The 19,363-nt window shown below is 45.4% G+C and overlaps 1 protein-coding gene across 50 annotated transcripts in view; it reads left to right on the forward strand.

The window, feature by feature from the left end:
* The window catches only part of CEP164 (centrosomal protein 164), a 128,789-nt gene that overhangs the window by 11,350 nt on the left and 98,076 nt on the right, over nucleotides 1-19,363 (forward strand). For 37 of the 50 annotated variants that reach the window (XR_010147310.1, XM_016922044.3, XM_016922054.4 and 34 more), the window contains 3 exons: nucleotides 4,993-5,104; nucleotides 12,749-12,947; nucleotides 15,961-17,640. Coding sequence is in view for 49 of the 50 variants with exons in the window: in XM_016922044.3 (XP_016777533.2) it covers nucleotides 4,993-5,104; nucleotides 12,749-12,947; nucleotides 15,961-17,640 (1,991 nt within the window). In the remaining variant the exon portion in view is untranslated. The remainder of the gene's footprint in view (nucleotides 1-4,992; nucleotides 5,105-12,748; nucleotides 12,948-15,960; nucleotides 17,641-19,363) is intronic. The other 13 variants (XM_016922062.3, XM_063783426.1, XM_016922068.3 and 10 more) reach the window with 1 other exon arrangement.

Raw genomic sequence — 19,363 nt, forward strand, 5'->3', positions numbered from 1 at the left:
ATGTATTGTGTGTGGCTGCTTTTATGCTACAACTGCAGAGATATGTGGCTGTAAGAGAGGTATATGACCCACAAAGGGTAAGATAGTTACTCTCTGGTTGTTTACAGAAAAAGTTTGCTGTCTTTGGGTTAGAGCAGTGATTAGATTTAAATGGAAACATAGTAGGGGGTATCAAAATACAGTGTGTTCTGAGACCAGGGGAAACCCAATTTCCTAAGCACGAACTTAGAGCAGTGTTTTTTTAAACAACAATAACATTATTAATAACAATAACAATATAACTTATTATGTGCCAGCGTCTGTTTTAAGCACTTTGCATGTATTACCTTATTACCTTTTCCTTTGTTTGTTTTTTTTTTTTTTTTGAGACAGAGTCTCACTCTGTCACCCAGGCTGGAATGCAGTGGTATGATCTTGGCTCACTGCAACCTCTCTCTCCCGGGTTCAAGCGAATCTCATGCCTCAGCCTCTTGAGTAGCTAGAACTACAGGTGCCCACCACCACACCTGGGGAACTAATTTTTGTATTTTTAGTAGAGAAGGGGTTTTGCAATGTTGGCCAGGCTGGTCTCAAACTGACCTCAAGTGATCTTCCCACCTCCACTTCTCAGAGTGCTGGGATTACAGGCAGGAGACACCATGCCTGGCCCATGTATTACCTTTTCAACCCTCACTGCAACTCCATGAGTTAGGTACTATTATTATCCCCATTTTACAGATGAGGAAATCAAGGCACAGAAAGATTAACTTCCTGTGGGTATACAGTTCTATTCTAAGTGGTGTTGCTAGAATCCACCTCCAGGTATTCAAATTCTAGGGCCTGCACTTTGTTCTTTGTTTTTTTTTGTTAGTTTGTTTTTTTTGAGATGGAGTTTCACTCTGTCGCCCAGGCTGGAGGGCAGTCGCGGGATCTCTGCTCACTGCAACCTCCGCCTCCCAGGTTCAAGTGAATCTCCTGCCTTAGCCTCCCTAGTAGCTGGGACTACAGATGCGTGCCACTGTGCCTGGGTAATTTTTTTGTGTTTTTAACAGAGACGGGGTTTTGCCATGTTGGCGAGGCTGGTCTCAAACTGACAAGTGATCTCCCCGTCTTGGCCTCCCAGAGGATTGGGATTACAGGCATGAGCCACTTGTGCCTGGCCATAGGGCCTGCACTTTGAAGCACTATGCAATTATTTGGAGTGAAAGTTTCTTTGAAATTCTGACGAGTTATGATCTAGGCATACAAAGTTTGCTTATAATTCAGGTGGTTCATGGACTTGAGAGCAGGGTTCACAATTCTTGCATCTCTAGGAATACATGGATCTCATGTTAAATGCTGGACTTTGCTTATAGCATAGGGTGTTTTTTTTTTTTGTTTTCCATATTTTTGTTTTTAGAGACAGTCTTACTCTGTCACCCAGGCTAGTATGCAGTGGCTCCATCATAGCTCACTGCAGCCTTGAACTCGTGGGCTCAGGTGATCCTCCCATGTAGCTAGAACTACAGGTGCATGCCATGTGTCTGGCTGATTAAAATAAATTTTTTTGTTGGGATAGGCTCTCACTGTGTTGCCCAGGCTAGTCTTGAACTCCTGGGTTCAAGTGATCCTCCTGTCTGGGCTTCCCAAAGTGCAGGGATTACAGACATAAGCCACTATGACTGGCCTCTTTCTTTCTTTCCTACTTTCTCTTTAGAGACGGAGTCTCGCTTTGTCGCCCAGGCTGGACTGCAATGGCATGAGCTCGGCTCACTGCAACCTCCAGGTTCAAGTGATTCTTCTGTCTCAGACTCCCGAGTAGCTGGGACTACAGGTGCACACCACCACACCCAGCTAATTTTTGTATTTTTAGCAGAGACAGGGTTTCACCATATTGGTCAGGCTGGTCTTGAACTCTTGACTTCAGGTGATCTACCTGCCTCGGCCTCCCAAAGTGCTGGGATTACAGGTGTGAGTCACTGCACCTAGCCATGAATGGCCTATTTCTTAAATTTGTATACATTTGGTTGCTGTTGTAAATGGAGTCAAAGGTTTTTCTAAGGATGTTTATAAAAACTTTCTTCGGCCCAGTCCAGGTGTAGGCATTCTAACCTCAAGCCACCATTTTCTCTTCCTGGGCTATCTCAGTAGCTTCCTAATTAGCCTTACTATTTATAAAGCAGATCATGTCAGGGCTGTGCTTTTAGTCCCCCCCCCATCCCCAGTATACTCAACATAACACCCTTGATGGGATTGCAGGGCTCTGTGACCTGGCTCTCTCTACCAGTGACATTGGCCTTTTTTTGTTGTTTGTTTGTTTTTTTTTTGAGACCGAGTTTCACTCTGTCACTCAGACTGAAGTGCAGTGGTGTGAACTTGGCTTACTGAAGCCTTGACCCCTTGGGCTCAAGTGATTCTCCCACCTCAGCCTCCCAAGTAGCTGGGACTACAAGTGCATACCATCAGGCCTGGCTAATTTTTGTATTTTGTTGGTAGAGATGGGGTCTTGCCGTGTTGCCCAGGCTGGTCTTGAACTCCTGGGCTCAAGCAATCCACCAACCTCAGTCTCCCAACGTGCTGGGATTACAGGTGTGCATCACCATACCTGGCTATACTGGCTTTCTGACAGTCCCCAGAGCTACTGGTTGTCACAGGTCCTTTGCACCTGTGCTTCTTCTGCCTGAATGCTCTTTCTCCAGTGCTCTGCATGGCTGGCTCCTTTCACTTATGCAGGTTTCAGTTAACTGTCAACATTGCTGAGAGGCATTCCTTGGCCATAATTTTTATTATTGTTATTATTATTTTGAGATGGAGTTTCACTCTTGTTGCCCAGGCTGGAGTGCAATAGCTCGATTCCTTGACCATCATTTCTAAAGGAATGCTCTTCCACCCTGATGTTCTCTAGCTCCTACCTCATTTACTTCCTTCTTGCATTTATCAGAAGCTTTAATTTTTTGTATATTTATCTGTTTACTTCATTGCTGGCTGTCTCTTTTACTAGAATGTAAGCTCCATAATGGCAGTGACTAGTTTTTTTCTTATTCGTGGCTCATAGTGACTGGTACATAGGAGGCACTCAAAAATATCTGTGAAAAATGAAGAAATTAGTCTCTGGCCAATCAAGTTCCAGGCAGTCCTTTGAAAAAATATTTTTTCTTTCCTAGTTCCCAGGTATGTCAACCTCCAAATTTTCCACTGAGATGGCTCATTGGTGATGCCCTTCTGGCCTGGGCTATTACCAGCTTAAGCATTGATGTCATTTGAATATTTATTTAATCATTTCTGGGGGTTCTGGTGACATGTTCAAACGGTTATCTCATTTATCTTTTTTCCTGTGCATGAGATAGCTCTTTTTTTTTTGGACAGGATTTCACTCTTGTCGCCCAGGCTGGAGTGCAATAGTGGGATCTCAGCTCACTGCAACCACTGCCTCCTGTCTCAAGCGATTCTCCTGCCTCAGCTTCCTAAGTAGCTGGGACTATAGGCACATGCCACCATGCCTGGCTACTTTTTGTATTTTTTATATAGACGAGGTTTCTCCATGTTGCCCAAGCTGGTCTCAAAGTCCTGAGCTCAAGTGATCTGCCCGCCTTGGCCTCCCAAAGTGCTGGGATTACAGGCATGAACCTGGCTGAGATAGCTCTTAAGTCAGTACATATATCTCCATTGTCCTTCAGTTCTGTGGCAAAAGAGCTTTTTGAAATTCTTGATTTCCAGAGTACAACAAAATTTTTGTTTGTTTGTTTGTTTGTTTGAGATGAAGTCTTGCTTTGTCCCCCAGGCTGGAGTATAGCCTTGACCTTCTCAGGCTCATTGCTGGCTGTCTCTTCTACTAGAATGTAAGCTCCCACCTCAGCTTCTGGGTAGCTGCATCTATAGGCACATGCCACCATGCCCAGCTAATTTTCATATTTTTTGTAGAGATGGGTTCTCACCATGTTTCCCAGGCTGGTCTTGATCTCCTGGACTCAGGCAATCCTCCCACCTCGGCTTCCCAAAGTGCTGGGATTACAGGCATGTGCCACTGCACCCAGCCAAAACAAAAGTATTAGGGTCCATAATATATTGTAAAATTGAAAAAGAGGCAACTCCCTTAATGGAAGGGAGGGTTCAGTGAGTGGGGGTTCAGCCTGCTTGAGTATCATCCACTTTCTCAGCTCAGATAGTTCCCTGCCCCTAGGCAGAATCAATCACTGCCTTCTCTCTGCTCCTATAGCATACAGGACATGTCTTCATTACAGCACGTGTCACCTGGGTTGTACTCTAATTGTGTCTTTGTAACGTCCTCAAGGAGCTTAGTCACTTGTAGTTGTTCAGTACATGCTTGTTGATTGAATGATGAGTGCTTTTGCACCAAGCTTTTGCAAATCTTGGGAGAGCTTACTACCTTCTGGTAAGGCTGTGCTCATCCTGGATGGTTCTGCCTATGGTTTGGGGGTTCTTCCCTCTGAGGCCCCTGCTGGAATGAAGTCTTGGTTTTATTTTATTTTTTGCCTGTTTTGTTTTTTTTTTTTTTGAGACAAAGTCTTGCTCTCATTGCCCAGGCTGGAGTGCAGTGGCGTGATCTCGGCTCACTGCAACCTCTTCCTCCCAGGTTCAAGCAATTCTCCTGCCTCAGCCTCCCGAGTAGCTGGGATTACAGATGCGCGCCACCATGCTGGGCTAATTTTTGTATTTTTAGTAGAGATGGGGTTTCACCATGTTGGCCAGGCTGGTTTCGAACTCCTGACCTCATGATCTACCTGCCTTGGCCTCCCAAAGTGCTGAGATTACAGGCATGAGCCATGGCACCTGGCCTATTTTTTGCGTTTTTAATGCTTGGCTTCAGATTATATCATTGTGTGGAGATAGCATGCTTGGATTCAAGTGTACTATTTATAAATTGTAAGGAAACAATTATATATGTTTATTGTTTATAATTTAAAGAATACGATTTTCTCATTGATGGAGAGAAAAGACAAAGTAGAAAAAAGATTGTGAGTTTTTTTCTTCTTTTCATCTCTCTTACTTTCCCACCTCTGCCTCTCCTTGCAGAAATTCTTGAATTTGCCCGGGAGATTGGTATTGATCCCATCAAGGAACCAGAACTGATGTGGCTGGCGCGGGAGGGCATCGTGGCCCCACTGCCTGGAGAGTGGAAACCATGGTAAGTCAGCAGGGGGTGCGGCCACTGACTTGGCCTAGCAGAGGCAGAGGGAAGCTAATACTGGAGATCGGTTTGAACTGGCCAGCTTTTCCAAGCCTATCCTGTACAGTCAGGGACAGTACTGTGCCACCCCTCTGCTATGCTGCCTGCTATTTCAGGCTTCAGTGTAGGCTGACTGAACGGTCCCTGGTCCCTAGGATGGGGTTCAATGCTTATATCCAAGGCCACAGGGGCTACTGCCCTGGGTCTGGTTCTCTAGCACAAGCATCTGTTTAGGATGTGCTGAGGGGTTGTTGTTACTCCTTGCAGACTGATATTGTAAGTGACAACTTTACCTCCTTAGCACGTCTAAGTTGGATGCTGGTCTTGCCGGGCACGGTGGCCCACGCCTGTAATCCCAGTGCTTTGGGAGGCCGAGGTGGGTGGATTGCTTGAGGTCAGGAATTCGAGACCAGCCTGGCCAAGATGGTGAAACCGCGTCTCTACTAAAAATACAAAAAATTAGCTGGGTGTGGTAGTGCACACCTGTAGTCCTAGCTACTCAGGAGGCTGAGGCAGGAGAATAACTTGAACCTGGGAGGCGGAGGTTGCAGTGAGCTGAGATTGCGGCACAGCACTCCAGCATGGGTGACAGAGCGAGACTCCATCTCAAAAAAAAAAAACCAAAGTAAATAAATAAAACTACTACTTAAAAAGATAAAATAAAATAAAATGGATATTGATGTTAAAGAGGTTTGCAGTGAGGCCATGCAGACCAGCAAAGGGTTTCTGTGTCCCTTGGGAACACTTGGCTCTGCCATATCTGAATTGATGTAACCTATTCATGAATAGGTTCACATTCATGGATTCATTGATATTTTCAATTTTGGCTAGAGCTCTTTCGGTTGGAAGGAGGAGTGATTCACTCAGTGGTTGTCTCAGGGAAACAGAGGTTTATGGAGAGGAAAGACAGAGTGGCCAAGGTTGGGGAGCTAGAAGGAGCCATGTCACTGCCTCTGTCTCCCTCCTTCTCCTGAGGACTGCAGTGCTCCCTGCTCGTGGTGACACTGTTCTCCATGTTCTCCATGTCTGCTCTGTCCTCCTGTCTTGCATTGCTCTTCCTAATCACATGCATAGAGCTCTCTCCAGCTTGTCTCCCTAAAGTGAGTGCCATAAATTTACTTCCTACCTTAGATTGGTATTTCCCTATGCTTATCCCAAACTGGTCCTCAGGTATCTTAGGGGTCCCCTCTTCTGCTGGTTTTGTGCAATTTTGTAGACAAGGCGTAATCATCCTGTTCTTGTTCGTACCATTCACTGTGTTGGCCATAGCTCAAAGTGATTACAGTTGTCGCCTTACTGTTAGCTGAAGAATCACAGTCCTTCTAGCTTTTCCTCATGTGGCAGCCTTCTTGTTTCTTGATCTTTTTTTTTTTGAGATGGAGTTTTGCTCTTGTTGCCCAGACTGGAGTGCAATGGCACGATCTCGGCTCACTGCAACCTCCACCTCCCGGAGGTGGAGCGATTCTCCTGCCTCAGCCTCCCGAGTAGCTGGGATTACAGGCACGCACCACCACACCTGGCTAATTTTGTATTTTTAGTAGAGATGGGGTTTCGCCATGTTGGCCAGGCTGGCCTCAAACTCCTGACCTCAGGTTGTCCACCTGCCTCGGCCTCCCAAAGTTCTGGGATTACAGGCGTGAGAGCCCGGCCTGTTCTCTTGATCTTTTTAGCCGCCTTTCCTTTAACCTTCTCCCACCTCTATTGAAGTAAATTTGTCAGGACTTTACACAATGTTTGAGGTGCTGAGGGCTTCTGGTCATGTTTGTAGGATGAATTTATAGGAGTGGATTCTGTTTCCAGTACCTAGCTTGATGGATGGAAGGAAACTGTCATTGGTTATGGGCCAGCTGCATACCAGCTTTTATGCCAGCTGCCTTTATATACCTGTTAGTGGTGGCTAACACCCTTTTTTATCCTGTGAGGAGAGTGTGAATTATTTTTCACTTTTTTTTTTTTTTGAGATGGAGTATTGCTCTGTCGCCCAGACTGGAGTGCAATGGCGCAATCTTGGCTCACTGCAACCTCGGCTCACTGCAGCCTCTGCCTCAGCCTCCTGAGTAGCTGGGATTACGTGCGTGTGCCACCACGCCGGGCTAATTTTTGTATTTTTAGTAGGGACGGGGTTTCACCATGTTGATCAGGCTGGTCTTGAACTCCTGATCTCATGATCTGCCCACCTTGTCCTCCCAAAGTGCTGGGATTACAGGCGTGAGCCACCACGCCCGGCCTATTTTTCACTTTTTAAAATAAGTTGGCCAGGCATGGTGGCTCACACCTGTAATCCCAGCACTTTGGGAGGCCGAGTTTGAAGGATTGCTTGAGCTCAGGAGTTTGAGATCAGTCTGGGCGATGTGGCAAAACTCTGTCTCTGTAGAAAATTCAAAAATTAGCTGGGGGTGATGACATGCACCTTTAGTCCCAGCTACTTCCGAAGTTGAGTTAGGAGGATCGCTTTAGCCTGGGAGGTTGAGGCTGCAGTGAGCCGAGACTGCATCACTGCTCTTCAGCCTGCGGGACAGAGAGAACCTGTCTCAAAAACAAATAAAATGAGTCATTAAAATGTAGGTATATATACATTTTACCCTTCTTCTTCTTTACCCACCTTTAACCTTCTTCTTTTCCTAAGGGTAATTACTATTAATTGGTAAATTCTCTCTAGACTCTTTTAATACACATGTATGCACCCCCTCCCCAACAATGGTTTGGTTTTAAACATACGCACTTTATCATATACACTGTTCTTCTTTGTCTGTTTGTGTAGGCCTACTCATTCTTGTATCAGCTGCATACTTCCTGTGTAGAGATGTAGCACAATTTTCAAAAATCTTGATTTATTTGACTAGTCTTATATTGAAGGACATTTAGATATTTTCCTAATTGGCCATGAAGTGAGGGCTGTTTCTGGATCCTCTGCTCTCTTCCAGTGAGCTCTTTGTCTGTCTTCACACCAGTACTGTTCTGTCTTGATTACTGTAGTTTTATAATAAATCTTGAAATCATTTAAAGGTAAATCCTCCAAATTTGTTCTCCATTTTCAAAGTCATATTCTACGTCTTTTGTATTTCCATATGATTTTTAGAATAGCTTGTCAGTTTCCAAGGCTGGGCACGGTGGCTCATGCCTGGAATCCCAGCACTTTGGGAGGTCGAGGTGGGTGGATCACTTGAGGTTGGGAGTTCGAGACCAGCCTGACCAACGTGGAGAAACCCTATCTCCACTAAAAATGCAAAATTAGCCAGGCGTGGTGGCACATGCCTGTAATCCCAGCTACTCGGGAGGCTGAGGCAGGAGAATTGCTTGAACACGGGAGGTGGAGGTTGCAGTGAGCCGAGATCGTGCCATTGCACTCCAGCCTGGGCAGCAAGAGCGAAACTCCATCTCAAAAAAAAAAAAGAATAGCTTGTCAGTTTCCTATTAGGATTTTTACTGTGCTTGAGTTGACTCTGTAAATCAATTTGGGGAAAATTGACATCTTAAACAATACTTTCAACGCATGAACATGGTCTGTTTTCATTTGCAGTATTTAGGTTTTTTTAAATGTCTCTAGGACATATTTACCCTGTAGAAAAATGTAATCTGCAAATAAGGACAATTTTTTATTCCATTTTCAGTACTGAAGTTGGTTTGTTGTTGTTGTTGTTGTTGTTTTTGAGATAGAGTCTTGCTCTGTCGCCCAGGCTGGAGTACAGTGGTATGATCATGACTCACGGCACCCTCTACCTCCTGGGTTCAAGCGATCCTCCCACCTCAGCTTCCCGAGTAGCTGGGACTACAGGTGTATGTCACCATGCCTGGCTAATTTTTGTATTTTTTTTGTAGAGATGGGGTTATGCCATGTTGCTCAGGGTGGTCTTGAACTCCTAAGCTCAAGCAATTTGCCTGCCTTGGTCTCCTAGAGTGTTGGGATTACAGGCATGAGCCACAGCGCCCAGCCTAGAAATATTATCAATTAAAAAATTGTCAATTAAAAAAAATAGTCAATCCAAGGGCAAAAAATAACAACGGATCATTTTAAATTGCATTTCCCAAGTTGTTTGTAGAGTTGAATTGGCCATCTGTTGATCTTTTGTGATTTACCTGTTTATATCTCTTGCCTTTTTGTCTAGTAGACTGCTTATCTTTTATTTTTGTTAAGGTGGCAGAACTCTTTGATTATTCTGGGTATTCTGGGTAATAGTAGTGGTATCTTACCACTATTTCCACTATTTTATCCCAGTCACATGTCTTTTAATTTGGTTTATACTTTCTTTTGTCATACTGAAGTCAATAAATTTGTATTTTTCTTAATTGTGGTAAAATATATATAACATGAAATTTACCATTTTAAGCGTTTTTGAGTGGACAATTCAGCAGCATTAAGTACATTCACAATGTTGCATGGCTATCACTATCATCCATCTCCAGAATGTTTTCATCCCCAAACTGAAACTCTATAGCCATTAAATATTAATTCCCCATTTTCCCCTCTCCTTAATCTCTGGCAGTCACCATTCAGCTTTCTGGCTCAATGAATTTGCCTATTCTAGGTACTTCATATAAGTGGAATTATGCAATATTTGTCCTTTTGTGTCTGACTTCTTTCACTTAGCATAATATCCTCAAGGTGCATCTATGTTGTAGCATGCGTGAGAATTCTTTCTTAAGGCTGAATAATATTCCATTGCATGTATATACAACATTCTATTTATCAATTTTTTTTTTTTGAGACAGAGTCTTGGTCTGTCACCCAGGCTGGAGTGCAGTGGTGCAATCTTGGCTCACTGCAACCTCTGCTTCCTGGGTTCAAGTGATTTTACTGCCTGTACCTCCCGAGTAGCTGGGATTACAGGCACGTGCCACCATGCCCGGGTAATTTTTGTATTTTTAGTAGAGACGAGGTTTCACCATGTTGGCCAGGCTGGTCTCGAACTCCCGACCTCTGCCTCCCAAAGTATTGGGATTACAGGCGTGAGCCACTGTGCCCAGCCCTGTTTATCAATTTATCTGTCAATGGACATTTGGTCTTCTTTCTGTCTTTTGGCTATTGTGAATAATGCTGCTGTGATTACTGGTATACCAATAGCTGTTTGAATCCCTGCTTTCAATTCATTTGGGTATATGCCCAGAAATGGAATTGCTGGGTCACATGGTAATTCTATTTTAAATTAAATTAATTTTTTTTTAGAGATAGGGTATTGCTCTGTTACCCAGGCTGTGCAGTGGTGTAATCATAGCTCACTGCAGCCTTGAACAGCTGGGCTCAAGGGATCCTCCTGCCTCAGCTTCCTAAGTAGCTGGGACTACAGGTGTGCACCATGGTGCCCAGCTATTTTAAAATTACTTACTCCATTGTGAAATCTATTTTATATTTAAGTTAAATTTTATCTTATATTAAATTTGATTTAATTTTTTTGAGGAACCCCCATGCTATTTACCAAAGTGGCAGCACCATTTTACATTCCTACCAGCAGTGTACAAGGGTTCCTCTGTCTACCAGGCTCAAGGTCAAGGACACAATCTCGGCTCACTGCAACCTTCACCTCCTGGGTTCAAGTGATTCTCCTGCCTTAGCCTCCTGAGTAGCTGGGATTACAGGCACGCACCACCATGCCCGGCTAATTTTTGTATTTTTAGTAGAGACGGGGTTTCACCATGTTGGTCAGGCTGGTCTCAAACTCCTGACCTCGTGATCTGCCTGCCTTGGCCTTGCAAAGTGCTGGGATTACAGGCATGAGCCACCATGCCCGGCCAATTTTTGTATTTTTTAGTAGAGATGGGATTTCACCATGTTGATCAGGCTGGTCTTGAACTCTGACCTCGTGATCTGCCCGCCTTGGCCTCCCAAAGTTTACAGGCGTGAGCCACCATGCCCAGCCAATTTTTGTACTTTTTACTGGAGATGGGATTTCACCATGTTGATCAGGCTGGTCTTGAACTCCGGACGTCAGGTGATCCACCTGCCTTGGCCTCCCAAAGTGCTGGGATTATAGGTGTGAGCCACCGCACCCAGCCTTTTTTTTTTTTTTTTTTTTTTTGAAACAGGGTCTTGCCCTGTCACCCAGGCTGGAGTGCAGTGGTGTGATCATAGCCCACTGTAGCCTTGAACTCCTGGGCTCAAACAATCCTCCCACCTCAAGTCTCCTGAGTAACTGGGACTACAGACATGTGTCACTGTGCCTGGCTAATTTTTTTTATTTCTTGTAGAGACAGAGTCTCACTGTGTTGCCCAGGCTTATTTTTTGGATTTTTGATAATAGCCGTGCTTATGGTGTGAAGTAGCATTTCATAATAGTTTTGATTTGCACTTTCCCAGTGTTAAGTGATGTGGGACATCTTTTCATGTGCTTATGGGTCATTTGCATATCTTCTATCACTGTCCTTTTTTACCCCGATATTTTTTTATTTCTGCTCATTTTCTCATTTATCTATTTTTCATTTTCTCTTTTGTTTGAATTGAGATTCAGCTTGTCAGATTTCATAAGGAGCTTGATTGAAATTGTATTGGATTTATATATTAATTTTGGGATTATTGGCATCTTTACAGACTTGAGTCTTTCTATTCTGGCATACTGAATGCCTCTCCAGTGGGTTTTTTTCTTTTTCTTTTTTTTTCTGACTTTTCAGTAAAACTCTATAAAGATTTTGCACATTTTAGGTTTATGTGTGAATATAAAATATTTTGCATTACTCTTTTCCTGTTAGCTGTCCTAATAGATTGTTGTTAATGGTGGATGAGATGAGTGGTTTATTTTGGACTTGTCCATGTTGAAAAACAGATTCTTGAAATATACCTCCTACATTATTTTCTTCTACCATCATCCACACTAGCTTGGATTATTACTTCTTTTTTTTGTTTGTTTTTTTGAGACGGAGTTTCACTCTTATTGCCCAGGCTGGAGTGCAATGGCACAATCTTGGCTCACTGCAACCTCCGACTCCCAGGTTCAAGCGATTCTCCTGCCTCAGCCTCCCGATTAGCTGGGATTACAGGCATGCACCACCACCCCGGCTAATTTTATATTTTTAGTAGAGACAGGGTTTCTCCATGTTGGTCAGGCTGGTCTTGAACTCCCGACCTCAGGTGATCCGCCTGCCTCGGCCTCCCAAAGTGCTGGGATTACAGGTGTGAGCCACTGCTCCCGGCAGGATTATTACTTCTTATGAGTTTAGAGTCTTCTGTAAAACCAGAGCTCTCACAATGCATTATTCTTCCTTAGACTGTTTATTAAAATATTAAGATTTATCCTAGCACTTATGTTCAACATACCATAGTTTTTATACTTCTCCATCTAAATAAAACCAAGTTTGTTCCTACACTAGTCCAGCCTGCATTCTCAAGAACTCCGGTGATTATACATCACCATCTAGAGATTAGGTATCCCAATCCTTTCTTCCTATATCTAAGCTAACTCCTTCTTAGCCAAATGGTACCCTTTGATTTTGTGTTAATCCTTTCCTTCCCTCCACTCTTAACCCCTCTCATTCCATCTTCTCCCTCCCTTTTCCACCCCGCTGTCTTCCTCGTCTTTCACCTCCTCTCCCTTTTTCTTTTTTTCCCCTCTTTTCTTTTTTCTTCTTTTGTATCTGAGCAGGGACTAACTTCTGAACTCTGCCCATCCCCAGCCAGGACATCACAGGTGACATTTACTATTTCAACTTCGCCAACGGGCAGTCTATGTGGGACCATCCATGTGACGAACACTATCGGAACTTGGTGATCCAAGAGCGGGCAAAGCTGTCAACTTCTGGGGCCATTAAGAAGAAGAAAAAAAAAAAGGAAAAGAAAGACAAGAAGGACAGAGACCCCCCCAAAAGTTCACTGGTGAGTCAGTGGATGCCTCCTCCCAGAGAGGCCAGGGCTGAAATCTGGAGGGATGTTGGGAACCTCTAGGTGTCTGCAGCTGGGAGGTTGAAGACAACAGTCAGAATATGGTAAATTCTTGATAGTATATCATCTAAAATTTGCCTGTCTTCTGGTTGATTTTTCTTTCAGCTTCTGGAATTCTGGAAGTTGTTGCCATGTCTACACATTTCCTTTCTCCCCACTTGGGAAGTGCATGTTACCTAATAGGATTGATGAGAGAGAGTGCTCTTCTGAGAATGGTTTTTTGCAGTAGTAGTAGCAGTAATGGCATCTGCTGCTCTGGAGAGTGGGGACTGAAAGCAGTTGGCAGAGGCCAGTGAGCTGAGTGAAGTGTCCTTTCTCTTTATTCAGAGTCAGGCCTCCCTAGTGTGGGTTCCTTATTTGTCTTAAAGTGGTGTGAATTCCTAGATGTCAGATGTAGCCATAATTTAGTTGTCAAAACACCAGTGAGTTCAAGATTTGAAAGAAAACTCTTGGGCTTTATCTACTCATCTAGATTGTTGCCAGTGTCCTCAGTGAGTGGTGGGTAACTGAAGTTTAATTGCAATGTGATTTCCTTGTTGTTTTTTTTGAGACGGAGTCTCACTCTGTCACCCAGGCTGGAGTACAGTGGTGTGATCTCAGCTCACTGCAACCACTGCCTTTCAGGCTCAAGCAATTCTCCTGCCTCAGCCTCCTGAGTAGTTGGGATTACAGGCATCCGCCACCACACCTGGCTAATTTTTGTATTTTTAGTAGAGTTGGGGTTTCACCATGTTGGCCAGGCTGGTCTCAAACTCCTGACCTCAAGTGATCCACCCACCTCAGCCTCCCAAAGTGCTGGGATTACTGGTGTGAGCTACCATGCCCAGCCTGATTTCCTTGGTTATAAGTAGCTTTTGTATTTGAGTTCAAAGTGTTCATATTGTTTTATTTGTCCATTTAGTACATCTGAACCTAGGAGGTGGAGTTATTGCCCACATGATGTAGGTGGAGCAACTAAGACCTGGAGCCATACCAAAGTGAGGCCCAGGCTCTCCCAGAACGCTGTGGTGGTCCCTTTCCCCAGGCCTGGGGCAGGTGGGGCATGCTGAAGAGAGGGAGGGACATAGGAACTCAGCTCAGCCAGTGGGGAGCACTGGGAACATCGTTTCAACCCTCTTCAGTTGTCCAGTTGTTTTGCTCTTTTGTTTATAGTTTTTGTTTCCCTCCAGAGCCTTGTGCTTCCTCTTATCCAAGCTCCACAGATACATCTTTTTTCCCTCCCCTCCCTGACATATTACTTATGGTTCTGAGAAACATGGTAACAAGCCCATTCCTCCAGATGGAGAAAAGAGGGCAGATAATTTCCAGCTAGGCTGGATTTTCCATTGTCATGTGTTTGAATGGCAAAAGGTGGCCACAGGGCTTTTCATGGACCCAGGATTATTTGAAGTGGTAGTCAGGCATCTGGGCAGGCTGTGGCTTGATGAAAGGCATGAGACGGAATGAAGTGAGGGTTCTGGGGTGGAGAGCTGGATAAAGGACCGAGATGTAGATGTGTGATTGGATTCTTAGAGCCCTCTGTTAAAAAGAGTTCCCTCCGTGGTTTCAGGAAATGAAGAAAATGGGACAGCCCTGGGCTGTCAGTCTGGTTCTTAGGGCTCAGGACAGGTGCCTCAAACTTGAGTTTGTCCAGGGGACAGCTCTGAGCCAGGCGGGCAGCCTGGACGCAAGTGGTTTGGACTGTCTGGAGGTGTGCACTCACAGTCAGGTGGGGTTCAGTGTGAATGTTTGTAGAGGAGTGGTTGATTTTTTAGAAGTTTTTCTAGCTCAGAGGGTCTGTGACCATGTGGAGGTCTCTCAAGCAATACCAACTGGTTCCTTTAGTAGATAATGCTAGACTGAGTTTTCAAGTCTCGGGTCATTTGTTATGCTTCTCTTCGCGCCCTGTTAAAAAATTTCCGGGTGTCCTTGATAAGGTTGGTGGACTTTTCTTCTTCTTCTTCTTCTTCTTCTTTTTTTTTTTTTTGAGACAGCATCTTGCTTTGTTGCCCAGGCTGGAGTGCAGTGGCACGATCTTGGATCACTGCAACCTCCGCCCCCTGGGTTCAAGCAATTCTCGTCCCTCAGCCTCCCGAGGAGCAGGGACTACAGGCGCCCACCACCGTGCCCGGCTAATTTTTTGTATTTTTAGTAGACATGGGGTTTCACCATGATGGCCAGGCTGGTCTCGAACTCCTGACCTCAAGTGATCCGCCTGCCGCAGCCTCCTAAAGTGCTGGGATTACAGGTGTGAGCCACCACACACGTCCCAAGGTTGGTGCATTTTATAAAACTAATCAATCACAGAATCTGAGAGCTGGATAGTACCTTAGGGATAATCTGGTTGGCGAGTTTCAGACTGTAGTGACTGATTCTGTGTAATCAATCACAGAATCTGAGAGCTGGATAGTACCTTAGGGATAATCTGGTTGGCGAGTTTCAGACTGTAGTTTCAGAACTGACTGTCTTCAAGTCAGTTCCTCTATAGAGGTCCAGCTTATAAAAAAAGAAATGGAGCTTCTTTGGTTGAACTTGGCAGTGTGGGTCTTTGTGACGCCTCTTCTCTGTCACATGCACAATATAGTACCCCAAGGTACTGAACTTCCCAGGTTCCATGGAGCAAGGTTTGCAAACCATTGATCTAGTCGAACCTCCTCTTTGTAGATAAGGAAACTGGAGCCTAGAAAACAACATATTTTCAGCCCAAGGGAGTTTTTATCTTTTCTTCCCTCTTCAGTTTGTGTTTTACTTTATTTTTTATTTTTTTAATTTTTAAAATTATTATTATTTTTTGCTATTGATTTTATTTATTTTATTTATTTATTTATTTATTATTTATTATACTTTAAGTTTTAGGGTTTAAATAGAGGGTGGGTTTTTGCTGAGGGCTTGCCAAGGGCTGAGGTAGCAAGTGTAAATCAGAAGTGCTTTGTCTTCGTTTTCTCTGCATGTTTATATACCCATCTAGGAAACGCAGCCTGAGGAGGGACTTCTGCCTCCTTCATCCTTTCTCTGCAGCTTGTCCCCTCCTTCAGCACCTGGGCTTGCTGATCTGGACCTAGATCAAGAGATTCAGGCTAGAAGTGAGGGATCCTATAACAAAGGAAAGAGCCCAGGCATGCTGGGTGACACTCCCTGGCATTTCATGGGTGCCCTTCCCAGAAAGCTGCAGCCACTCTCCAAAGGCCAACCTTCCCAAATCCACCAGGTCTTTGCTGACATGGAGAAAATCTTAGGCAGGGCCCCAGCCCAATGCAGGAGAGAATTAGGTGATCAGCAGGGTCTGGAGAAACTCCAGAAGGCGACAGAGAAAATCTACCTGGGGTTTTCAGATCCTGAAACAGAAGAGCTGGAAATGAGAAGCAGACAGCAGAAACTGGGCACTCCAGCCCCTCAGAACACTGGGCTTCTCCAAAATGTGCAGGATGTGGTAGAAAGCCGGAGCCAGGCCTCTGTCCACTCAAAGCTTTCTGAAGCCATCAAAGGCCTGCCACTGAAAGGGGAGCAGCACAGCCACAGCTTAGCCAAACTGAGCCCCACTGGCCCTGGAGGGGACAAGGGCCAAAGCTGCATTCCCATGTCATCCCCTGAGGAGGAGCCCTCCCTGTCCTCTTGTTCTTCTGGCCACATGTTGCCTGCCAGGAAGAGCAAGTTGTTGTTAGATAGCAGCCCTACTGAAGACCTGAGCAGGCAGGGAGTTCCTGGGGAAGGTGGGAGCATAGGCAGCGGGAGGAGGAGGAGAGAACCTCCTGGACTGTGGATGGAACAGGTCTCCAAGCTTGTCAATAAGGATATCCCAGGAAGCTGCAAGGAAACAGAGCCCAGTGACCCTGAGGCTCTAGGGGCCTCAGCTGAAGATCTACCTCAGGGTCTCTTGCTAATACCACCTGAAACCCTGGCATCAGAACCAGCTCAGAATCCCCTTTTAGGGAGGGCCCCCGAGGAGCCTCCTGCCAGTGAGAAGAGACAGGCCCTAGGGTCTGCAGAGCTCCCTTATAAGGATCAGAAGCCTAGCGTGTCTGGGCCTGACTTGGAGAGCAGCAGCAGCAGCAGCAGCAACCTGGCCTCACACCTGGGCTCTCCCGTCCTGGATGAGGTGAACAACTTCCCTTGGAACCTGCAGAGCTCACGGGGATCTGAGGAGGGTGTGGCTCAGTCAGACTCGGGTCTCAGAGATCAACACTTCAGCCCCTTCTTAGTTCCTCACATGTCCCACATGCAGAGCCCTGACGAGGAGCAGTCAGAAAGTGAAGACTACTCTGAGGACCAGAGGTTCTACCAGCACATCCTGCAGATGGTCAAGATCTCCAGGTGGCCGGAGGGCCTGGGGCTGCCTGAGAGCATGCAGGACATGCCGTGCAGACACAGCGCCAGCACAGTCTGTTGCATGGCAGCTGAGTCTTCTAGGATATCTAGTGAGGGTGAGCATGAGGCCATCAGAGTCATGGAGAGGGACTCGAGGTTTCTGTCATGGGAGCCAGAGCTGCTGGAACATCCTCAGGAGGTGGCCCTCGCCCCTGCTTGGCAAGAGGCCTCTCAGCAAGCCCATTTCCAGCCAAGCAGCAGCACCCTCAGGCAGGGGCTAGTCCAGCAGAGCTCCAGCGGAGGGCTTACTACAGAGCCAGGCAAGATGCAGCATCTCAACCAGGTAGGCTTCTTAGTGAGCATGGCCTAAAGGCCTAAACTTGGCAGGGAGGGAGCAGGTGGAGTTGATGTCTTACCACAGCCATCAGGCCTGCATTCCTGTTACCCACCCTACCGTGATAACTATTGGCCCTTTAACTACCCAAATGGCCATTTTATGGGATGACACATACTTGAAGTTTCTTCTACCCCATCACCTGCAAGATAGGGCTGAGGGTATCTATGATTTCCCTTCCCTGGCTGTAATTGTAATTCATGGGTGGTTCGTGTGCTTTGAACATGATCAGTTTTGCGGGTGAGCAGAATGTCGCTAATCCTGGCATTTGTGCAGGATATAAACACCTTCCTGGGATTTGGGAAGTTTTTCCTATCAGCTGATTCTAGAGAGAGATCCTTCCTATTTGGAAATAGGCAGCCTACCCCAAAGCTCTGAACTTTATTTCTTCTCGAAATCAGACAGAACTAGAAAGTTAATATTATTTTTTATTTTTATTTTATTTTTTAGACAGGGTTTTGTTCTGTTGCCCAGGCTGGAGTGCAGTGGATCTTGGCTCACTGCAATCTGCACCTCCATCGCTTGAATCCCCGGTTCAAGTGATTTTCGTGCCTCAGCCCCTCAAATAGCTGGGATTACAGGTGCTCACCACCACTCCCAGCCAATTTTTTTGTGTTTTTAGTAGAAATGGAGTTTTGCCATGTTGGCCAGGCTGGTCTCGAACTCCTGGTCTCAAGTGATCCACCTGCCTTGGCCTCCCCAAGTGCTGGGATTATAGACATGAGCCACTGCACCTGATTAGAGAGTTAATATTCTTTCTTTTTTTTTTTTTTTTTTTGACAGTGTTGCTCTGTTGCCCAGGCTGGAGTGCAATGGTGCCATCTCAGGTCATTGCAACCTCCACCTCCTGGGTTCAAGCTATTCTTGTGCCTCAGCCTCCTGAGTAGCTAGGACTACAGGCGTGTGCTAACACGCCTGGCTAATTTTTGTATTTTTAGCAGAGACGGAGTTTTGTCATGTTGGCCAGGCTGGTCTCAAACACCTGACCTCAAGTGATCTGCCTGCTTCAGTCTCCCAAAGTCCTGGGATTACAGGTGTGAACTGCCGTGCCTGGGCTGAGAGCTAATATTCTTATGAGAGACGGAGGCCAGAACCTTTCTCTGCCATCCAGTGAGCTGCTTCTGCTCTTTGCCTCCTAGGGTCCCCAGAAAACCACATGGATAACCTGTGTCAGGCTTGTGTAGACCATATTTGTGACATCACTCTTGAGTTCACTTCCTCCTCTACTGGGATTTATCAAATGGCTGGCCTTACCCTATCATTCTACCTTTGTCCCTTTAAAGAGTCAGTATATTGTTCATTCAGAAGTCAAGTTGGATCAGAGACCATGGGGATCAATCTGAATTTCTCCAGCTATTCTTTTGTTGTTGCCCAGCTGTGGCTTTATCCAGTTGTTCCCTCTGCTTCCTAATTGCTGGCTTGCACTGGTTCTCTGTTAGCTTTAATAACTACTGTAGCACTATAAATATCGGATAAGCTGCAGATTATCCTGAAAGTTTTAATTAGCCCAATGGCAGTAAGTCTATCTGCTCTGAAGGACAACTCCACGCATAGCCCCATACTCAGAGTTAATGGCCATCTAAAGAAGATGATCAGCTAGGAGCCAGGAATGTATAATTTCTCCACTAATCGCTGATTTGGTCAAGGCCTGGGAGAACAAAGCCCTCAGCAT

Source organism: Pan troglodytes, chromosome 9 (assembly GCF_028858775.2).
Source record: "Pan troglodytes isolate AG18354 chromosome 9, NHGRI_mPanTro3-v2.0_pri, whole genome shotgun sequence".
Lineage (NCBI taxonomy): Eukaryota > Metazoa > Chordata > Mammalia > Primates > Hominidae > Pan > Pan troglodytes.